General features: G+C 49.9%; 1 protein-coding gene across 1 annotated transcript in view; it reads left to right on the forward strand.

The window, feature by feature from the left end:
• Nucleotides 1-23366, forward strand: part of MARCHF6 (membrane associated ring-CH-type finger 6) — a 2224824-nt gene that overhangs the window by 1865391 nt on the left and 336067 nt on the right. Inside the window, exon 24 of the mRNA XM_069613753.1 lies at nucleotides 20974-21106. Coding sequence (XP_069469854.1) covers nucleotides 20974-21106 — 133 coding nt within the window. The remainder of the gene's footprint in view (nucleotides 1-20973; nucleotides 21107-23366) is intronic.

The raw sequence follows: 23366 nt of genomic DNA on the forward strand, positions 1-23366 counted from the left end.
ATCTCAAGAGGTAGATGAGCAGTATTCAGGGTTTACACAATAGGACTACAGTACAATGGAACATGGAAACACTGACCAAAGCTTTGTATCAAAAAGAATATATATATTTATTTTACACAGTCTTAAATCAGCACACAAGTCACTAGTATTAAAGCAAGTTAAAACATTCAAGAAAAGTATATACAACTCCCTAATTAATTTGTAGACAAGTTTGAGCAAGAGTGAAAACTGAGCAAAACGGCACAGTGTAAACCAAGCAGAAATGGCACTCTATCAATTTCTTCAGAGGGAGGGAAAGAAAGTACATGTTATACAGAGATAACCTCTAGAACACACAAGCAACACTTCCCAAATGGATTGCGAACAAGTTAAGCAAGTCAGTACTTATTAGCAATACTTAGGTGAAAACTGAGCAAAATGGCACTTCAACACTAGTAAAGAGGGAAGGAAGGGTGGTTATAAGAGTTTTTCGTGCACCAACACATTTCTTAGTGAGAAGCAATCTAGAGAAGGAAGTTGTAACAGGCTTAGCCAAAGTCAATAGGCCTGTGCCAGAGTTGGTGGTACAAGGCAAAGGTGCCTAGGATCAAACTGTTCTAGTAGCAGCAGTCAAGTCTTTGTTTAACGTTGAAAAAGGAGGGTGCAGAAGTTAAAAGATAATGTTAGACGATAGGGGCGGCCAGCCCAAGAGGTAAGTAAAGGATTTAAAACACCTTTAGCAGTACCCCGCGAAACGGGAGGCCTGGCGGAACAATGTACATTGAAAAGAAGAGGAGGCTCCTGCGATGGCGGTAGTTCCTGCAGTTCGGGATATCCAGCAGAGGAAGAGAGGCTCTCGTCGTGGAGGAAGTTTCGAGTTACTGCACTGCCCAGGGATGAAACCAGCCGTGGTGCTGCCAAAACGAATAAAAGGTACGCTCCTTTAAATCGCGGTCGTGGTGGACGGCTGCCTGGCTATCCGGTCTCCGAGTGCAGGGCACTGGTGATTCGACCAAGGCAGGTCCTGGAAGGCGATTGGCAAACTGGTTGGTCCCACCAGCTCAAGGGAAGAAGGCTCTTGCAGGTGAAGATCTTCTCTCGTCGTGTGGAGAAAAGTGGTGAGACGCTGCAGCAGGGCTTCACCGGTGGTTCAGTTGTTGCAGATGTCTTTGGCTTCTCTCCTCTTCGGCTCCTTAGTTCCAGTGGCGACGTCTTGCTCTTCCAGTCCTCAGGACCCTGCTTTTATGCAAAAAGACCCCCATTCATACAGCCTAGCTGTCACTCTCACAGTGGAGTGGTCATCCTGGCGGGAGACCCTCCAACCTATTAGGGCAGAGTGTGACTTGGGTTGCTTAGGTAACCCTGTCCAGGGTGCCTATTCCCCCCTCCGACACATCCTGTCTACCCCAGACTCAGTGGTGCCGAAAGGAGGGCTTCTGTGGAGAAGCCTGCCAAAAGAACGAACAAAGGATCCCCGGCCTGGGTTAGGATCACAGAGAGAGACACGAGAAAGAATTATTATAAAAGTTCTGGCAAATAAAACCTACTGGAGTAAAGGTAATATAAAAATGACCCGGCGGTATGTTAGAGGCTGTCAGTAAAATTGGTAGCCTCGAACAATGGGAAAGTCCCATAGGAAAATATTTGCGGTCAAATATTTACGGTAATAACCACTGCCACCAGCCAGAAACTTTTTAGAGCGGGACTGTAAGGTACCCTGTCGAAAATGAACACCAGGGAAAATTAATTAACCCTTCCCAGTACGTCCATAGTAAAATGGGCTGTACTGGTTTAGTTCAGAAATATTGACTAGTAAAGTCAATGGGGACTTTACATGCCCTGGGAGACAGTAGTCAGTCCCAGGGTATGGAGTCTATGTTTGGGGGTCACTATGACACCCCTGTGTCACTGCACTGAGGGTGCTGTGTAACACACATGTGAAAAAGATGATACCTATGAGGGTGAGAAAAGCCCCATAGACCATAAGCACAAAAATAGCCTAAAACACACATAGCAATATGCCTAAGAGTGGGAAAAAGAGTCTCACTCTTAGCAGGAGTACAAAAATAAACCCCTCAAATCCAGCAAAGCTGCTGGGGACTCTATAGGTAAGGGAAATTAGCCATAGAAGAGAATTCTCCCTAACATTCAGCATGCTCAATGTTCAGATGACAACTGAGACATCACTCAGCAGGACAGGAGGCCCTTTACTTGGTCCCAGTATGAGAGCAAAGGTACTAGATTCTGCTATTGGGCGCGCAACAAAAGGCTGGACCCTGTCCTTTGGATGACTTGTTGGCTTTTTTGACTCACCTGGCTTGTTCTGGAGTACAGGTGGACACTTGCCGCACGTATTTGGCAGCCGCCAGGGCTTACAAGAATTCACCTGAGTTTGTGTTTTCAGCGGCAAACAAGGTGGTTAATGCTCACCTAAACGGGTTGTCAGGAATTTTTCCTCCAGTGCACAGGCTGCATCCCGTCTGGAACCTCAATGTGGTTCTGGCAGCTTTGCAACGCAAAGCTTTCAAGACAATGGTGTCTGTGGACATCCTCTTGGTGACGCTAAAGAAGGTTTCATTGGTGGCTCTCATGTTGGTGGCTCTCATATCTGCACGCAGGGTTAGTGAACTGTAGGCGTCGTCGTGCGAGCCATTTACCATGTTTCACAACGACAAGGTCATCTTGCGCACTCACCCACATTTTTTGCCCAAGGTGGTCTTCCCATTTCATTTGAATCAAAAGATCTGCCTACCAGTGTTCTTTTTCCGAACCTGCAGTCGAAAGCAGAAAGGGCCCTGCATTCCTTGGACCTCAGAAGGGTCCTCAAGTTTTATCTATCCCAGACAAAATCCTTCAGGAAGCCTGAGGCATTATTTGTGACTTTTGGGGGTTCCTCCCCCGGCTCTCAGGCTTCCATCGCCCGTTGGATGGTTCAGGATATTTCGGAGGCGTACACAGCCAGGGGCAAACCTGTTCCTAAGGGGATTCATGCCCATGTGGTCCGAGCTAAGGCCACGGATGTCCCATTTCAGAGACCTGCTTCTTGGGATGTCATAACCAATGCGGCTAATTGGGCCATTCAGTCTGCCTTCTGTGGGCTTTATTCCCTGGACACCAACTTCAGGCTTGATGTAGAGTTTGGGGAGATGGTTCTGAAGAACCTTTTTTCCCTTAATCCTAGATATGAGGCAGGTTGTCAGAGCTCCAACCTATGTTCTTGTTCGGTGGAATCACCCACAGGGATGGAAAAAACGGGATGGGACGTATGATAATTAAAGTTACTCACTGTAGTGACTAGAGTACTCATAGTCCTTAGTCCCCTTTCCTCCATACGTCCCACCCACCTTCTCCCGCTAGTATGCCAAGGGCTAAAATGTACTAAACGTAGCCAGAAATCTAAGCATTCGATGTGTTGAAAGGGGACTGAAATGAGGCGCCGGAGGGCGGGGCCTTGGCAGTGCGTTCCCGACGCTGGGCCCCTGCACGCTATACTAAATTTAAAGGGGAAGCTACATTTTTCCCTGCCAATGGTTCCGTTACCATCCCCATGTTGGGGGATGCCCACAAGAATGGAGGAAAGGGGACTAAGGACTATGAGTACTCTAGTCACTATGGTGAGGAAGTTTAATTTTGTGCTGCTTTCCCTTAGTGACTGAGTGCTGGGGAAAGAGAGGTCCTGTTCCGCATGCAGTTCCATATATATTATCCACGAAGTCTAATCTGGTATGTGGCGCACAACAGTTGAGCTGATGTGGAGCCACGCTGTGCTCCATGGTGACCAGACAGGTGGCGCTGAAGATAGAATATCATAGATGCAAAATCCATCCACCAGAATAAAACATTACCGAATGTAAGTAATATGTTCTACACAAGCTTTGACCGTTTTTTGACTTTTTGAAAAGAAATTCAATGATATTTCCTAAAAGTATTTTTTTGTTGTTGTTATTCTCTCCATTTGTATTCATTTTTCTCTGTCAAGTTTGGTATCTGTTGTTAGGTAAGATTTCCACAGAGCTGGTAAATCTTCCTTTCCTGGTTCAACTCCAGAACGTTTTGCTTTTCTAGTGGGATATTTTTCATTAATACCTCAGTGAGTGGGAACCTTTTTCCACACTCACCTGTCTTTAACTCTTTCTATGGGTGTCATTTTTAAGACTCTCCATAGTGCCTTTTTAAACTTATCATGTCTAACAACTTATTGGCAATAAGTGCCTGTTGTTGCTGGGTTGCCCTAGGGGCTCCCCATTTAACTTTCTTGTGCTAACCTTGAGTGAACTACAGTTCCCAAGGGTAGAAAGGATCTTTGGATCCCTTTTACATTTTATTCTGTGAAACCAGCACACCCCACCTTATGTGGAGTGCTGGGGAGATACAATGTATCCCCTTTCACATTAAAACTGTAACAATTCTGTTACAGTGACAAGCTTACCCTTAATGGCTGGTGGCAGTGATACCTTTTACTAATTTGGTGCACCTTTACCGCGGGCTGTAATCACAGCTGCAGTAAAGGCACCTAAGGGTGCTTATTTTAACAAAATGGCCCCTGTCGTCTTTTTCTGCCATTTTAGTGTTTCTTGTCGTTTCTTGTTCCTTCCCCTGACATCCAGGGCGGGAAATTCCTTTGTTTGAGTTTTGTCTTTGGCGGGAGTCCCCTGGAGACCCCGCCCAGGCTCCAGTCAGTCTGAAAGCACAGGAAGTGGGGGAGGAGTCCAAAACTTCCCCCTTCTTTTGTCTTATGCCTTCCTTCAACTGGGCCAAATCCCAGTGGGGGGGTTGGCTGTCCTTATTGGAGAGAATGCAGAGGTTGTGTTGCAGTTCCTGATAAATACTGGAAACCTGGAAGCTGAAGTCATGTCGACCACTGGAACAGAAAACCGAAGAGGATGACGAAGGAAAAGCGGCGGGAATGATTTCCAGCAGCCGGAGAGCATGCTTTGTAACCGGAGCCTGTTGCAGCCCTTCCTTCCGATCGACCTGGGGTCTCCGGAAACGACGACCAGAACCTGGTGAGACCCACTAGGCTCAAGACGACCTGCATTTTGAGCCATCCCACGGGTTGCTGCAACCTTGCGTTCTTGCAATACCCCAATACCCTGGGACCTCCAGCCACTGCGCGGTGCACGGTCTTCCGAATTCCGAATCTCGTTGAAACTTCGTGGGCATCCTGGTGTATCTCCAGAGACACGAATCGAGTCCAAAAAGTCCCCTCAGAAGAGTGCTGGACCTTTTAAACGACGAGAATTCAACCGCGATTTTCTGTCTTCTTCTGTGCTCCTTGAAAAGGTGCCAAACCCGCAGAACCGCATTCAGCCGCAAGAGAAATCTTGCCTAGAGCCTTCTTCATCGATCCCTGCTGCAAAGTCCTTTCTGAGGTCTTGTGTTCAGTCTCCAGGACAAGGAATTCACTGACCGGGTATTTGGTTGCAGTCCCTGAAGTTCTCCTGCTGCAATCTCTTCTTGATTGCTGAGGTACCGTGTTGGCTTGGCAATATACTCACCTTAAGCCTGTTGTGATTTCTGTGTAGTCCTGGGGTGTTTTCTGTGATTGGGAGGTCCCTCATCCAGTGCACCCAGTCCCACTGCTAGAATCCTGCTGGGGTGTCTTCTGTGAAGCCCCTGGACCCTCTTCTAACCCTAGAAGTAAAGTACTCACTTGTTTGCCAGTTTTCCTAAGGAAACTCTGACTTTTGCTACTAAAGAACCTATTCTAACACTGCCTGTTGGTCACTAGTCCTAGTGACCCCTCTTCTGCTACTGAGAACACTCATGCTCTAAGGGAAAGACTTTGAAGGGATTGGGACTTCTGCCTAGAAAAGAAATCAAGTGTTTTACTTACTTGTAAAGAGTTGGTGGGTAACTATTTCTCAGAGTGAATAGTTACAAAAGTTTTTACTGATCTTGAATGTGTGATGCACTATTCTTAAAAGTATGGTTAACATCTTTTCTTCCTTAGCCACTGTTTTGCCAGTCTAAAAGAAAGTAGATGTAAAGGTGTTTTACTCTCCTGTGATTAGGTTGTGCCTCTTTACAAAAGTAATGTGTTGGTTTCACCAGATTATTCCTATAGGATAACTGTATGAGTGTCCCCCAACTTGGTCTTGCTTCCCCTGACTTGCTGCTAGCCTGTCCTTAATAAGTCTACATTAGGTTGTTGCCTACCTAGAATAACTATTCAGTAAAGTGTGACATTGGGTTTTACTGTCCCCTTCATTGTGAAGTTTAAGTAAGTGGGTTTTACTTACCTTATGTTAGCTGTGTGCCATCCAAAACAAGTAACCAGAGTTATTGCTTACCTCAATCTGGGGTTCCCTGATTTCCAAAGCATCTGTAATTGTATATTACATCCCTAGGTTTTACTCACCTGGTATAACTGTGTGTTATGACAAAAGTAGTTATAGGTTTTTACTGCACCTAGAATAATTGTTTCACTATTCACCAAAAGTATATTGTCCAGTTGACTGTGATTTGTTCCAAGAGTCACTGTACAACTGGAAGGGCCTACTGTCCTTGTATTACCAAAAGTAATCTGAAAGTAACCATTGGTCTTTTACTCCCAAAGAATAGGCTTGACCTATACTAAATGTGTATAACAAGGTTTTGACTTCCCTAGAACTACTGTTGGGTGTTCCAAATACGGTCTATACTTGGGTCTGTGTACTTTCAAGTATAGTGTTGTGTTTTATATTGTGATTTTATATAATGTGTTAGTACTTACTTAACCCCTAGATTTATCTGGGCCTACTTGTATTTAAATAAATCCTTTATTGTTACAATACATAGTGTTTCAGAGTTTCTTTGGATCATTTGTATTACAATTTTCACCTGTACTGTATCTACTGCCCTCTCTCCCTCCTAAGATAAGCCTGGCTGCTCTGTCTACGCTACCCCGAACTCAGGTGGTACAGCCTTATACTAAGAGTGGAGTCTTGTACTGCTTCAGTAGAATGGTTTTGCTAAGCCCTTAGTTGGACTTCGGAAAAACTGTCCTAACATCTGTTGTTTTAAATGCATACTTGTTTTGAAGTAAAATGAGTTGCTTGTTTCCACAAATCAGCATTCAATAACTAAAACGTTTCTCAGATACTCTCTCCTAGCCTAGATAACTTCAACGAGAGGCAACATGCCAGAATTAGAGAGGCTGAGGTACACCCACTCTTGTAATGGATTCCTTCCTCCCACAGATTGCTCACATGCCTGGAGGACTCATGACTCATTCCATCAGGGACCAGGTTTACATCTCTGCCCTTGATATAGTGGTGGTCCAATTGGCTAACCATTACTGCCTTGGTTCCCTATCGGGGCAGGAAACTTGCTTTGGTCTGTCAGACCTTCAGTTTTCTGGTGTAGGTGGAGTTTCTCCAGCATGGGGTCTGGCATGGATTCACATGCTCATGAATATTCCCTGTCAGGCTGGGAATCCTCAGTAAAAGAAAAAACGGTTTCACTTTCACTTTAAAACTGTACTTCTCCTCTAAACCAATCACTGTCCACTGGGTCATACTGCCCCATCCAATGACCGTCCTCTCGCTAAGCCCTGCCTCTGGTAGCCATCTACAGATTTTTACCACACGCTTCAGTGTTGGGACTCATCTAGTTGCTCTCTGAGCTGTTTGTATGTTTTTTCGACGAGAAAAGTAAAACATTTTGTTCCAAAGAGCCTGTGTGCTCTTTTCCTCATCTGCCGGCAACGGGGATCCGTTGTCGGTGAAGCTCTGCGACCCTCAAAGGCGAAGATGCATGAAAGTTTCTAGAAGGCCAGCTCGGGCCTACTTCGCGCCCGTCGACCATGACGGAGAAGAAAGGAAGGTCCCTTTTCAGACCTTGCACCAAATGTGGGCTACAGAATGTGTTTGGGGAAGACAAGCACCTACAATGCCTCTACTGCCTACACCCAGACCTTAAGGAGATAGAGTGCGAAATATTCCTAGGTTTCTCTAAGAAAACGACATAAGATAGGCACATTAGGCTGGCAGCATGGCTTAACTCGAACAAAGATAACCAAGATCATTAATGTGAGTGGCGGTTGTCAGTTACCAAAAGGGAGTCGTCAGGAACCATATATTGATGACGGAAATCCTTCCAATTGCACACAACAGGCATGGTCTGAAGTGATCCAGTTGCCTGAACATCCTGGAGATATCCCAAGGTCCCGAGCTCACATCCAGATTGCATTCCTGAAGATGAAGTACCAACGCATAAAGGCGTAGAAGTGTGGTACAGCAAGTCACCCATTTTTTTTTTACCTTAAGAAGGTTGGAGACACCTGAGGGCCAGAGCACAAAGGACCGCACATTCCAACTGAAACACATGTCGACAACAGTTGTTGTGTAATAAAATGATACATCTGTAGACTTATGGTGTGTATAAGAACTGACATATTATTGTGGTTAAATCTTGTATGTATACAGGCTAACACAGAAAGTTCTCATTGAATGAGTAGTATGAATGAGTTGATGTTTTAATACGCCTAATCAAATAGGTTAAATGGAGTTGGGGCTACATATATATTTTTGTATTAGATGCTCTGCATGAATATGTCTGTATAATTGTGATATTACCACGTTTTTCATGAATTGTGTATTTAAGTAAATGTGTATTTTTTCTGACTAACCCTGGTTAGGAGTCTTTACAAATAGTAGTGTTCACCAACACCCTTGGGTCTCGATCCATTTCTCTGTTTATATTTAACTCGAACAAGACCTCTGCTCCGAGCTGGTCCGAAGGCCACTCTTCCAAGTCCTTTGAGGTGGCCCCAACCGTGGGAGTCCAAGATAAGGCCCAGATCCGCAAGTCCGAGTCCACCTGGTTCAGCGCTGATGTGGGTCTTAAGTTGGATAGGGCGCGATCCGCCTTGCCTTCCTCCACCACAGCCAGGCTACCATCGAGCTACTCTTCAAAGAGGAAGTCATCCACTGCGGCTAAGCTATGTGAGAAATTGGATAAGCCAAGGACAGTAGAGAAAAAGAAGGCCTCGCAGCCCAAGCAGGCTCAACCGGCACAGACGAAGACCTCGTCGGCAACTTAATTGACATCTACTACTACTACAGCAGCTACGGCCGCTGATCCTACGAGACTGGCTCCCGCAGCACAGAAAGTGTCCCTGTCCCCATGATGCAACACCACCGCAGAGGCTTTGACAAAGGATGCAGGCACTCCAGAAGGGGTAAAGGTACCGGCCCAGGTCCTGGTACAGACCCCCCGGGGGAGAAAAAAAGGGGTGGGGGGGCGAGGAGGCCCCAAAACAGTCCTCCCAGGTCACCGTTCAACCAATGGACGTCTTGTCCACAGATGACGACAATCAAGAGTCCGTGCATACGGTCCAGGAGGACGATTACGACAGCGCAGGGCCTAGTTTTCCTTCCTTACCTTCTCAGCTGAGGTGCATTTCCTTGGACATTCTATCGACTCTCCACACATTGGTGTCGGAGATCCAGCTGAGGTTGCCACCGGAACCCCGAGTACCTCAGGCTCCTGATCAGCCTCTGCCTAAAAAGAGGAAGCGTCATCTGACGCCCCTGAATCAACCTCCTCCACCACGTCATGCCCAAACTCCCCTAGCGGACCTGGAGACGGTTACTCGGATGGATACGGCCACAAGTACGGACGGACGAAGACTTTGTCCATGCAGAGAGTAAATCGCCAGATTTGGATCCTCCTGATAGAGGTGGGATCGTTCCACTTCATGCTCGCCAGGGCCTCCGAGCTATTCCAGCTGGTTCCTGAGGAAACCAAGAAGGAGCGCTTCTTGTATCAAAGGCTAGAGGCCAAGAGAAAGACTATCATGGCAGTGCCTTTTCCAGATGATATTTGGGAGGAGGGCCTGGCCCTCATGAAGAATCCTTGCACGGCTCCAGCCAAGCGGGATAGGCTGGAGAAGAAGTATAGGGTGCCGGACTCTGTCACACCCATCTCTGGACTCAGTAGTGTCAGTGGCCGCGAGGAAATGGTCGGCTAACCCAGCCTCATCGTAGTCTGACCATCCGGACAGCGAGGGAAAAAGAATGGATGCCATGGGGAAGAAAGTGATTACACGGCGGCGTCCACAATCAAGGCGACCAACACCTTGGTCAGCCTAGCCAGGTACAACAGGGAATTGTGGTACAAGCTAGGACCAGTCCTGGAATTCCTCCCAGATGTAAAGAAGATGGAAGCCCTCGCCCTCTTTCAGGAATAGAAAGTTGCATCAGACCATGCCATAATGGTGGCAGTGGACATCAGCGACACAGATTTCCGGCAAATGGGGAAGGTGTCTGCCTTTGTCTGCAGGGATGGATGAAGGCCACTAACTGGACATGCCCTTTGATGGTGAGAATCTGTTTGGGAAGGCGGTCAACAAGTCCCTCCAGGCCCTCAAACAGATACGGAGACTGCACATTCCCTTGGCACTCTTCAGCAGCACTGCTTGTCTTTTCGCTCCTCCACAGGAAAATCAAGCAGGTCATCTAAGAGTTTCTCCACGTCTTACAGTCTTCCCACTCCTCAATGCAAGAAGCCTATAGGGGCTGCTCCCAGGCCTACGGTAGCGGATGACAGCGTCGTCGTCACCCACAGGGCAGGACGCCAGGCCCCCAATCGTGCACCCTGTGGGAGGCTGGCTGACTAGGTTTGTCAGTGAGTGGAGGAAGATCACCACCGACAGATGGGTGCTGGATGCTCTCACCCAGTTGCACACCTTGGAGTTCCAATGCAGGTTCCCAGGCAGGAGCAGCACATTCCTCAGCTCCTGGAAGTGGTACGAGCCTTGTTACAAAAAGTAGCGCTAGAGCTTCTTCCCCACCGGCTCCGGAGCTCCAGAGTCTATTCCAGATACATTATGGTTAGAAAGAAGACAGCGTGCTGGAGACCCATCCTGAACCTATGCCGTCTGAACTAATACTTGAAATTCCAAAAATTCAGGATGGTCACATTGCAACACGTGCTCGGCCAACTGGAAAGAGGGGATTTCTTGATGTTGTTGGACCTGGAGGACACCTGATTCCACATCCCCATTCACAAGAAACATCAAACATGTCTATGTTTCGTGGTGCAGCGCCATCACTACCATTTCAAAGCCCTACCATTTGGCTTGAAGTCGGCCCAGAGAATGTTCACAAAATGCCTTGCATCAGTGCTGGCCCATCAACGTCTGCAGGGCATACACAAATAAACATACCTGGACGATTAGCTGATACGTGCCCACTCTCAGGAACTGGCCGACAAAAACACGAAGGCGACCGTCCAACTGTTGACGGATATGGGATTCTCCATCAACTATCCGAAGTCCTGCTTAACGCCATCGCAGAACGGGCTGTTCCTCGGCACCAGACTCAATACAGTTGTTTCCCTGGCATCGCCCTCGTAGGAGAGGCTAAGAGCCATTCAAGGAAAGGTGCAGCGGCTGTCGGCGAAGACGGCTATAGTGTGGGCCATTAATTCATTACTGGGCATGATGTCGTCCTGTATCTTACTCGTCCGTCTCTGCAGGTTGCACATGCGACCCCCACAGGAATTCTTTGATGCCAGTTGGACACAGGTGTCCGGAAGTTTCACGGACAAGATCCCTCTCAACGAGGAATTCCGGCGGGCAATAGTGGTGGGGGTCTGCGTCTCATCGCCCAAGGCACACGATTTCAAAACCCTCCTTACCAGGAGACGTTCACCATGGACACCTCCCTGGAAGGTTGGTGGGTGCACACCAGACGTCTGCACGCCAGAGGCCTGTGGCTGCCAGAGGAGAAGGATCTGCACATCAACCTCGTGGAGCTACGGGCAGTGTTCTGGGCCCTCAAGTCATTCCTACCGTCTCTGAAAGGCAAGGTGGTGAGGATCTTCACGGACAACACCACCATTATGTTCTACATCAGGAAGCAGGGGGGCACTCGATCCCCAGCGCTCTCCAAGGAAGCTCAGGACTTGTGCCACTGGGCCATCGGATAGGTGATGTTCCTCGTCCCTCTCCACGTGGCGTGAGTCAAGAACACCATCGCAGACTTCCTCAGCAAGGAACTGCGCTCCTGCCACGAGTGCGAACTTCGTCAGGATCAGGTGGACTGCACTGATCGATCTGTTTGCCACGTCGGCCAACTCCAAATGCCAGAAGTTGGCTAACAGATTCCACTTGCGAAGGACTCTGGGGGATGTGTTGTCCTACCCGTTGTAAGGGCTGTTTCTATACTACGTGTACCCCTGTTCCCTCTCCTGCTACGTGTCATCAACACACTCAGACAGTGTCGATGCAAGATGATACTCATTGCCCCGGCGTGGCAGAGGCAGATTTGGTATCTGGATTTTATTTTCTCAGCCTATCAGCGTCGCCTCCAGTCAAGTTCCCAGTGTGTCCGGATCTGCTCACCAGAGAGGGAGGCGTAATCCTTCATCGCGACCCAGGATCGCTGAACCTGAAGGCTTTCGCTCCTGCAGCCTTAGAGTTTAGAGGTTATGAGTTGCCAGCGGACTGCAGGGTAGTCCTCGCCAAGGCCAGTGCGTCGTCGACAAGTGCTATGGCCATAACTGGAAGGTTTTTGCTACATGGTGCCGGTCGCAGAAGATGACCCCACTGAAGGTTACAGCTCCACAGATGCTTCCATACTTGCTGTCCTTGGCAAAAGCTGAACTGGCTCACGCATCAATCAAGGTACAACTGGTGGCCCTCTAATGCTGCATCAAAACCCCGGGGAGATCCTTGATGTGGTCCCACAGACTCGTCAAGGAGTTTCTCAAAGGACTTTTCCGATCTTTCCTGCCGGTGAAAGCTCCTGCCCCACCGTGGGAACTCAACCTGGTTCTGATGAGGCTCAGGGGTCCCCCTTCAAGCCTATGCATCAGGTCCCACTCAAGTTTCCTGCGTGGAAGTCCGCTTTCCTTGTGGCCATCACCTCTGCCAGACCTGTGGGTGAGATCCAGACCCTCTCCTGAAAGCTGCCATACCTCACTTTCCACGATTCAAGGGTGGTACTATGTACACACCCCTCTTGCATGCCATGCAGGCGCAGAGGACCTTGCACTCGCTGGACGTTGCTTGTGCCTTGAAGTTCTATGTGACACACACAAAGAGTTTTTCGAAGACTCCTCAATTGTTTGTGAACTTTCGTCCTGTTAACCCTAGAAAGGCCTTATCCAAAGTGTCCACTTCAAGGTGGCTATCTGGCTGCATCATGCACTGTCATCGGTGGGGAACCGACCGCTGCCCGCTTGTCCGCGAACCCACTCCACCAGAGCGTTGGCTGCGACGGCAGCGTTCCTTTCTGGTGTGCCCCTGCTCGACATCTGCAGGGCTGCTACGTGGAGGTCCACGCACACCTTCACGAAGTTCTACTGCGTTGACAGGGATTCCAGGGAGGAGTCCAGAGTCGGCCAAGCAATGCTACGCAACCTGTTCGTTTGATGTGAGTGTGTTCCAGAGGTAACCGTTAATTGCTTCTGTTGAGCCTTGCCACCTCCTGTGGTTGTGTAATGTTGTACTGCGGTGTATTCTTTATTCATGAGCATGTGAATCCATGTCAGATCCCATGCTGGATAAAGTTTGTTACTTTCTTGTAACTATTGTTCTCTAGCATGGGTATGGCATGGATTCACATGCAAACCCCCCCTCCGGGCCCCTCTGCGGCTCTTCTTGGTCATACTGCCACTTTACGTGCTTACGGAATCTGTAGATGGCTGCCAAAGGCAGAGCTTGGGGAGAGGACTGGCATTGGATGGGGGCAGTATGACCCAGAGGACAGTGATTGGTTTAGAGGAGAATTACAGTTTTAAAGTGAAGGTTTTTTCTTTTACCGAGGCATAGCTCTCAACCATTTGTGTTGCAAAGGCGGGTGAAACCACACGATTTTGTTTTTGGCGGGTGAGACGCCCATTGGAATGCATGGGCATGCAGGAGGCTTGGCGGGTGAGTCAGCACTTTACAAGGCGGGTGACACCCGCCAAAAGCGTGTGAGTTGAGAGCTATGCCGAGGATTCCCAACCTGACAACGGGGAATATTCATGAGCATGTGAATTCATGCCAGTCCCATGATGGAGAACAATAGTTACAGGTAAGTAACTTAAACCTTTTTTCTCTCTCCCCTATATGTACTGCTATGGCAGTCTATCAAATGAGGAATCTGTGGGAGGGAGGAATGCATTAGAAGAACAAATTAACAAATTACTACTTTGTAATGTTCTTTCTGGTCGATTATGTCTTCCTCTGACAGAATTTTTCATCGCCCTTCCAACCTGCCCCTCTTGGAGGTTAGCTTGTACACCTCATCCTTTCTGTGGCCTTTCAGCTGCTGAGTGCTGGGGGAACAGATCAGTACTGAAGTGATGGGGCGAGGCGGTTCTATGCAATTCGTCATATCTGTCATAGAAGCGTGCATGGGCCCAGGGCCAATGCGGAGCTGTGCTGCGCACCCTGGTGGTGAAAACATTTCCAAAGATAGCCGGTGCTTTAAGGAGAATATCTAAGATGAGGAATCTGTAGGAGAAATGGCTAATTCATCAGAATGAACATTACTGAGAGCCAAGTAATGTTTTCTTTAATTGTTTGTGTATATGTTTGTTGTGGTAGTCAAATGTTCTGGCATCTGAATCTAATCTTTAAATCAACTGTTAATTTTGTTATGTGATTGTTTTAAAATGGCAATTAAAAAGCATTACAAAATGAACTTTGTCACCAAATCTTGGGTATTTGACTGGGATTTGATGGGTTTGGGCAGCAGGGGGAGGAGTGCGTGTTGAGATGTAAGATTGTAACTTGCTTTCTCCAGCATGGGGTCTGGCATGGATTCACATGCTCATGAATATTCCCCGTCGTCAGGCTGGGAATCCTCGGTAAAGAAAAAATCAGTATCAGTTTCGTTTCTGATCTGTCTTTCTTAGTAGTAACCAATCACTGGTCTCTTGGTCATACACGCCCAGCCAATGACTGCCTTCTCCGTAAGCCCCGCCCCTGGCAGCCATCCTCAGATTTTTACCGCAGGTTTAAGTGTTGGGAGTCCTCGTGCTATAGCTCTCGAGCTTTTACTGCGTTTTGCGCTTTTTATCTAATTTTTTGGTTTAATCGAGCCTCAAGCTCCACCGTTTCTACTTCCGATCAACGGGGACCCGTTTCGGATTTATATACGCCCCTCAAGGGTGACGTTCTCGTTGAGTTATGCTTCTTGAAGGATTCCAGAAGTTTCTGAGGCCTACCTCGTGGACGAGAAGACCATGGCCCAGGAGAAGGGAAGCTCGACTCCCGGCAAACTGTTCAGGATCTGCCCGGGATGCAACCTACAAAATGTGTTCAAGGAGGATGAGCATTTGAAATGCCTTTATTGCCTCCACAAGGACAAAATGCACGTGGAGAAGAACTGTGCGGTTTGCATGAACATGTCGGATCGGACTATGAGGGATCGTCGGACCCGTCTCTCCAACTGGTTGGAAGGCAAGAGCCCAGCAGGTGAGAAGAAGAAGTAGTCCGAGTGGGCTTCTAAGTCCTGTGAGGGCGCCGCGGCGATGGGGGCCCAACAGAAGGCAAAGCACCGCGAGTCTGCGGGCACCGGGAGCGCCGAACGGTCAGGATCCGCGGCTACCAGGCAGGGCGCACCTTCACCGACGCCATCAACCATGAGCCAACGCTCTGGCTCGGGGAAGAGAAAATTTGAGAACCCGGCTAAGCTTCTGGAGAGGCCCCGGTCGATCTCGAAGGAACCAGCCCAAGGGGAGCGAGGCAGTGACCCTCCCCCTAAGGTGAAGGCCTCAAGCGCGCCCAAGGTGGTGAAGGCCTTGATTCACCCGGCTAAGGCCTCTATCGAGGGAGTCGCAGCAGCCCTGGCGAAGCCTGTGGAGGCTACCCCAGTGGAGACAACCTTGGGGCCCAGAGTCCTCTTTTAAGCCCATCGAGAAGACCCCCGTGAAGACCTCGGTGGAAAAAGAGGGGGGGGGTGGCCATTATGGATACGGACACAACCTCCGAGGAGGAACTGACCGAGAATTTGGAAGAGGCCCGGTCTCACGGGAGGAATCCCGACGAGGGGGGCCAACAAGTGCGTGGGTGGCAACGACGACGAGGTTCCCGTGGATGAGGAGCAACTGGCGTGCCCGTCATGCCCGTCGCAGCCCGAGCCGCAGGATAACTAGGCGGCCAATTTGACAGCAATCCAAGCCTTATGCACAGAGATAAGGACGAGACTGCAACTACCCGCCACGGACGACGCTGCTGAACCAGGTCCATCGGGAAGCCCTCCAAACAAGAGGAGGAGAATTCATCCAGTGCCCCTTCAGCCCTCACGGCCTTCTCAGTCTTTGTCGCCTTCCCCGATCCAGAGGGATGACACGGGAACAGACACGGCCACGACAGGGACGGATGACGATGGCGGTGACAACGGGACTGACCTTCCGTCTCTGATCCCTCGGGTGTCCCTGCCCGACGAGATTGGCTCCTTCCACGCCATGATTGCCAGGGCATCCAAGCTTTTTCAGCTCTGCCCCGAAGAAAAGAAGGAAGGCTTCCTCTACCAACGGTGCAAGGCCAAATGGAAGGCGGTCCTCGCGGTGCCGTTGCTTGATTGACATCTGGGACGAGGGACTTGCCCTCCTCAAGAACCCGTCCACGACACCTGCCAAGAGGGACCGGTACGAGAGGAAGTACCGGGTCTCCGATGCCGCCCCGTTGTGCCTTAGGGCACAGCCGACTCCGGATTCAGTCGTCTCCGCAGCGGCCAAGAAGAAAGCGGGGGGGGGGGCATCGGCTTCATCTTCAACTTCCCCACCGGACGGCGAGGGAAAGAAGCTGGACGCAATGGGACGACGAGTCATCTCGTCGGCGGCGACGACGAGTCATCTCGTCGGCGGCGACGACGAGTCATCTCGTCGGCGGCGACGACGATTAAGGCGGCCAACGCCCTAGCGATTGTGGCCCGATACGACAGGGAATTGTGGTACAAGATCGTCCCCCTGTTAGACTTCCTTCCGGACGACAAGAGGGCAGAGGCCCTGGCAATCCTACAGGAGGGTGAGGTGGCGTCTGACCACGCCATAACTGTGGCCACGGACATTGCCGACACCAGTTTCCGCCAGTTGGGCAACAGCGTTTGCCTTCCACGGCAGGGGTGGCTCAAGGCTACGGATTTCCGCCAGGATGTGCAAGCCAAGGTTTTGGACATGCCCTTCGACGGGAACAATCTGTTTGGAAAGACTGTGGATGAATCGCTGCAGGCCATCAAGGTCGACACGGAGATGGCTCGTGCCTTGGGAGTTCTGCAGCAACGGCGGCAGCCCTTTCGGAACTCCAGAGGCAAGCAAGGTGCCTCCAAAGGATTCGGCGGAGGCTCCTCGACCTACCGTCAAGCGGCCTGTTCCTCGTCGCAAGAAGCCTACAGGGGACGAGGCAATGTGGATTTCGCCGTCGTCGCCAAGGAGGGCAAGGCTGCTTCCAAACAAGACTGAACCGGCTGTTGCGTCGGGCCCCCACAGAAGCACCCCGGTGGGAGGCCGGCTGGCGAAGTTGGTCAGCGTGTGAGAGTCCATCTCCACCGACCATTGGGTGCTCGATGCCCTGGCCCACGGGCACACTCTGGAATTCCTAAAGAAATGCCCCCGAATTCCTCCAGTGGCGAGGAAGGAAAAGCACGTCCCTCAACTGCTGTTAGAGGTAAGGGCGATGCTCAAGAAAGGAGCCATCGAGCTCGTCCCAAAGAGGCTCTGGGGCTCCAGAGGATACTCAAGATACTTCCTTATCGGGAAGAAGACAGGAGGTTGGCGTCCATCCTGGACCTGCATCGGCTAAACAAACACATCAAGGCACAGAAGTTCCGGATGGTCACCCTCCAGCACGTGCTGGGCCAGCTGGAGGAAAGCGACTTCCTATCGTCGTTGGATTTGGAGCATGCGTACTTTCACATCCCCATCCTAAAAGGTCACCGAAAGTTTCTCAAGTTCGTGGTCCAGGGACGGCACCACCAGTTCAAGACCCTCCCGTTCGGATTGAAGTCTGCGCCCAGGGTGTTCACCAAGTGCCTAGCACCATTAGCGGCGCGGCTGCGCCTGCAGGGGATCCACATCTACCCCTACCTGGACGACTGGCTCATCGGAGCAGGGACAAGGGAACTCGCCGTCGAACACACAACGAAGACCGTCCAGCTGCTCACAGACCTGGGATTCTCCATCAACTTCCCCAAATCCCACCTCGTTCCGTCGCAGGTCGCACTGTTTCTGTGAGCCAAGTTCGATACAGTGGCGCGATTGGCCTCGCCGTCGGAGGAAAGAACGCAGGCCATCCTGGGCAAGGTACAGCGTCTGCTGGCCACGAACATGGCCAGAGTGAGGTCCATCAAGTCCCTGCTCGGGATGATGTCCTCTTGCATCTATCTGGTGAGCCTGTGCAGGCTTCGGATGCGCCCTCTGCATGAGTTCCTCGACGCCCGTTGGATGCAAGCGACGGGCAGCTTCGAGGACAAGATCTCGCTCAACGAAGTATTCCGCTAGGCAATCCGATGGTGGGGCATCCCAGCATACCAGGCGACTGTGACGACGGATGCTTCCCTGGAAGGGTGGGGAGCGCACACCAGAGAACTTCACGCAAGAGGCCTGTGGCTCCCGGAGGAGAGGCCGCTCCACATCAACATACTGGAGCTCCAAGCGGTGTTCTGGGCCCCTCAGGTCATTCCTCCCGCCCCTCAGGTCATTCCTCCCATCCCTCAAGGCCAAGGTGGTGAGGATCTTAACCGACAACACCACCACGATGTTCTACATCCCGAAGCAGGGAGGAACCAGATCTCCAGCCCTGTCCAGGGAAGTCCAGGATCTGTGGCACTGGGCCGTTGCCCAGGGGATGTTTCTGGTGTCTTTTCATCCAGCACGGATAAAAAACACCATTGCCGACTCACTCAGCAGGGAGCTGCGCTAGTGCTACGAGTGGGAACTATGCCAGGATCAAGTGGATCAACTCTTCCGGCGATGGGGCAAACCCCAAATCGACCTGTTTGCGACGAACTCCAAGTGCCAGAGGTTCGCCAGCAGGTTCCCCCAGCCGAAGGACGTGGGTGATGCTTTCTCGTTCCATTGGGATGGCCTGTTCCTGTATGCGTTCCCTCCGTTGCCGGTGCTGCTCAGGCTCATCAACCAACTCAAGCGATCCTGGTGCAGGATGACCCTCGTCGCGCCGAGGTGGCCGAGACAGATCTGGTTCCCGGACCTTCTGGACTTGTCAGCGTCCCCACCAGTCAAACTGTCGACGGACGCAGATCTTCTCTCCAGAGAAGGGGGCACCATTCTTCATCACGACCCGGAGTCGCTGAACTTGCAGGCCTGGCTCCTGCAGCACTAGAGTTTGGAGGGTACGATATCCTGGCCGAATGCAGAGAGGTTCTTGCAAAGGCCAGGGCGTCCTCAACTCTTAAATGCTACGGACACAAGTGGAAGAGGTTCTCTGTCTGGTGCCGTGCACAGAAGATTAACCCTCTACAGATTACTGCCCCTCAAGTGCTACCGTACTTGGCTGTCGCTGGCCAAAGCTGGACTAGCTCATGCTTCCATCAAGATACATCTGGCAGCGATTTCCCGATACACCAGAACTGCAGGACGGTCGTCAGTGTGGTCTCATCGCCTGGTGAAGGAGTTTATGAAAGGACTGTTTCGATCGTTCCCGCCGGTGAAGGCTCCAGGCCCGGCGTGGGAGGTCAACGTGGTGCTGACCAGGCTCATGGGCCCGCCATTCGAGCCCTTGCATTCGGCTCCATTGACGTTCCTGTCATGGCAGACAGCGTTCCTTGTGGCCATCACCTCTGCATGACACGTGGGAGAGATTCAAGCCTTTTCCTGCAAGCCTCCATACTTGACTTTCCACGAGACGAGGGTGGTGCTGAGGACACACCCCTCCTTCATGCCCAAGGTGCCGTCAGACTTCCATCTCAACGAGCCCTTGGTGTTACCAGTCTTTTTTCCATCGCCTTCGTCGCCGGCCGAGAGGACTTTGCACTCGCTGGATGTAGCTAGATCGCTGAAGTTCTACGTGGACCGAACAAAGAGTTTTCGGAAGACATCACAGCTGTTTGGGAACTTTGGACCTGTGAACCAAGGGAAGGCTCTCTCGAAAGCTTCCATTTCCAGATGGCTCTCCGGCTGCATCATGCACTGTCATTGGTTGGCAAACCGACCGTTGCCCGGCCGTCCGAGAGCCCATTCGACCAGAACGATCGCTGCTACCACAGCGTTCTTGTCTGGTGTGCCCCTGCTGGACATCTGCAGGGCTGCTACGTGGAGGTCGACGCACACCTTCACAAGATTCTACTGCGTCAACCGGGATTCCAGCGAGGAGTCCAGAGGCGGCCAAGCAGTGCAGCGCAACCTGTTCGCTTAAGATGAGCCTGGTGAGGAGGTAAGAGATGCTTAATGTTGAGTTTTATGTAATGGTTAATGTTGAGCCTTGCCACCTCCCGTGGTTGTGCATGTGTGTACTGCTATGTATTCTTATATTCATGAGCATGTGACTCCATGCCAGACCCCATGCTGGAGAAGGAACAAGTTACTTACCTGTAACTGTTGTTCTCCAGCATGGATTTGGCATGGATTCACATGCGAACCCTCCCTCCTTCCCCTCTGCGGCTCTTCATTTGGTCATACTGCCACTTTACATGCTACCAAATCTGAGTATGGCTCCAGGGGGCGGGGTTTAGGGAGAGGGCAGTCATTGGCTGGGGGCAGTATGACCCAGAGACCAGTGATTGGTTACTACTAAGAAAGACACATCAGAAACGAAACTGATACTGATTTTTTCCTTAATGAGGATTCCCAGCCTGACGACAGGGAATATTCATGAGCATGTGAATGCATGCCAGACCCATGCTGGAGAACAACAGTTGCAGGTAAGTAACTTGTTCCTTGTAGTCCTCCAATTTTATAATAGGTTTAGAAATAGGCATATTGTAAGTGCCCAGGTTTGCAATGTGTCCTTTTATTGTACATTGGTGCAATCTTAAAATGTTAACATGAATTTTACTTATTTTTGTGTCCCTTTTCTTACTCCTGCGTTTCAACTGTTGTGTGCTTACCTTGCAGGTGTATGCAAATGGGATCCGTAACATCGACTTGCATTTTATAATTCGTAAATTGGCAGCACCTGTTATCTCTGTGCTGCTGCTTTCCCTTTGTGTACCATATCTTATTGCCTCTGGAATTGTGCCAATAATAGGTATGTATTTTTTATGTTGATGCCTTAATTTTCCTGCAAACAAATAGTCAAGTGTTATAAATAAGAATGTTATAAAGCATGTTTTATTTCTGCATCTACAAGGTGCAGGACATGCAACTGAAGGAACATGCATGGCCTTGCCAATTTGTAGGACAGCAATGACATTAGACCCACTCTCAGCATAAACAAAGTCTCTGCTGCAGATGTAGCAAGTCTAGCTTTTGCATTTCCAACTTGTGACTTTGTCTGCGAGATCCTTCACTTGGATGTCAACATGGCTACTCTGGACAAGATTCTCTGAAGACCCCATATGGTTCTTGGTAGTCAGAATTATATGCAGTACCCTTTGGGAACACCACACACATTTAAGACTACAAGTGACAGTACAATTTCACCTTTGGTACAAGCATGTACTGCACAGTTAAAGTGGTAGCAGTAGCGGAGCAGCCTGACATACGTCAAGAGTAAGTGCGCAGTATCAAATAGTTACACAAAGGACAGCAATCACTATGATTCAGGCAAACACTGACTCAAGGTTTTCAAGTAAAAGAATATACATTTATTTCACTCTTCAGTTGTATAACATTACACTATTATAAGCAGTTTAAAAATCACTCTTAATACACCACACAACTTCCCTTAAATTCCAGACAAGTTAAGCTCACAAAATGAAGTGGGAGCAAAATGGCAATTTAAAAGGGAGGGAAAGACAAAGTGAATAGAAATTAAGTCACACCAACAGGTAAGTACTCAGGGCAATTGAACAAGAGGAACTACAGTGATAGCATCAGATAGAAAAAGCTTGGGGCCAAAGTCAATGGGTCAAAAGTCTTTTGCTCAAGATCACACAGTTCCGGGTAGTTCGCGGTAAAGTTCGTGGCACAGATTCCGGACGAGGTTGGTTAATAGAAAAGTTAGTTCAAAGAGAAGAGAAGGACAAGCCCTCGGTTTGGAGAAAGATTTCAAACACTTTCACTGCGGTTGAACGAAACGGATTTGCACAGTACCTTAAAACGGAGAGGGAGCTGTAGCCGAGGCGGACGTTCCTGGTGGTTCCTGCAGGCTCACGGTTCCTGAAGCGACTGTCGGACTGACACGAAGTAGGAAGACTGGAGGGTCCTGCGCCACCCAGGGAAGAAGCCAGCAGCAGAGCAAAACAACAAATAAAAGGTGCGCTCCTTAAAACCCAAGCAGGGTCCGACCTTTCCTGGCTATTCGGCCCACTTTAGCTCTGTACAGCGAATTCCACCAGAGGAGGGGTCCTGGCCTGTAGTTTGGCCGAACTGGTGTTAAGACGGATTTCTGAACTCTGACCTGGAGGGGCAGAGGTTCAGAAGGCCAGCCTAGTTTCTTGGAACAGGGTAACCTCTGGACAAGCCAGACCAATCAGGGTAGCTATGGCAGGCGGTCAAGACTAAGTCTCAAGAGGGGTGAGGGTGACTGAAAGACCTCAATGAGCACACAGAGCAAGGACACTTATGAATTACTCTAGACAGGTGTTATATTAAAAATATATACACATTTATTACAAGGCCTTTGTAATATAGACCATAGCAAAGAATCACAGTAACACTAGAATAAACCAATACATCAGTATCAACACAATATATATACAAGACCGTTGGGGTCTAAGGAGTTAAAAACACGAAATATGTAGACCACCTAGATGGGGAGGAAAACGGACAGTGCAGGCAATCTTTAGACCCAGTTCCACATCGAGAATACACCGAATTTAAGAGGCAGTCCAAGCCCTACAAAGAGAGGAGCCTTATGCTAAATAGTACATGCACGTGCCTGTGCCAATGGACAAAATAGGGTCTCTAGCAGCTCAGGAAGGTGTGAAGAACCAGTTCCCACTATTCAAACAGAACCTCCACTTGAGGGCACAGGCAGTTGGAGAGTTTGGATTGAGTCGCTATTTCACAATAGCTGTGCAAAAGAAAGGGGCCCTCAGGGGCCACTTCATGCGTAAAAATGGGCTCCTGCGCTAGGGGCCACCGGTTTTGGGGTAAGGATTACTCACCGGTCCCTGACGCAGGCAGACCCAGACTTCGCCAGTACAGTCCACTTCGCTGGCAGGTTCAAATGAGACAATCAGGACGTCTCGACACCGTGTAGTTCCCGAGATGCAGCGAGGATTCCCAAACAGGACAGTGGCGATTTCTCCGCTCAGGTTAGAGGAATCAGCCCAGTTCCACTGCAGCAGGCTTCAGGGTACAGGGGGTCACAAATGCAGCGAACTTGCACAGGTCGTTGCCAC

The sequence above is a fragment of the Ambystoma mexicanum genome, chromosome 5p (assembly GCF_040938575.1).
Source record: "Ambystoma mexicanum isolate Mex_15411 chromosome 5p, UKY_AmexF1_1, whole genome shotgun sequence".
Lineage (NCBI taxonomy): Eukaryota > Metazoa > Chordata > Amphibia > Caudata > Ambystomatidae > Ambystoma > Ambystoma mexicanum.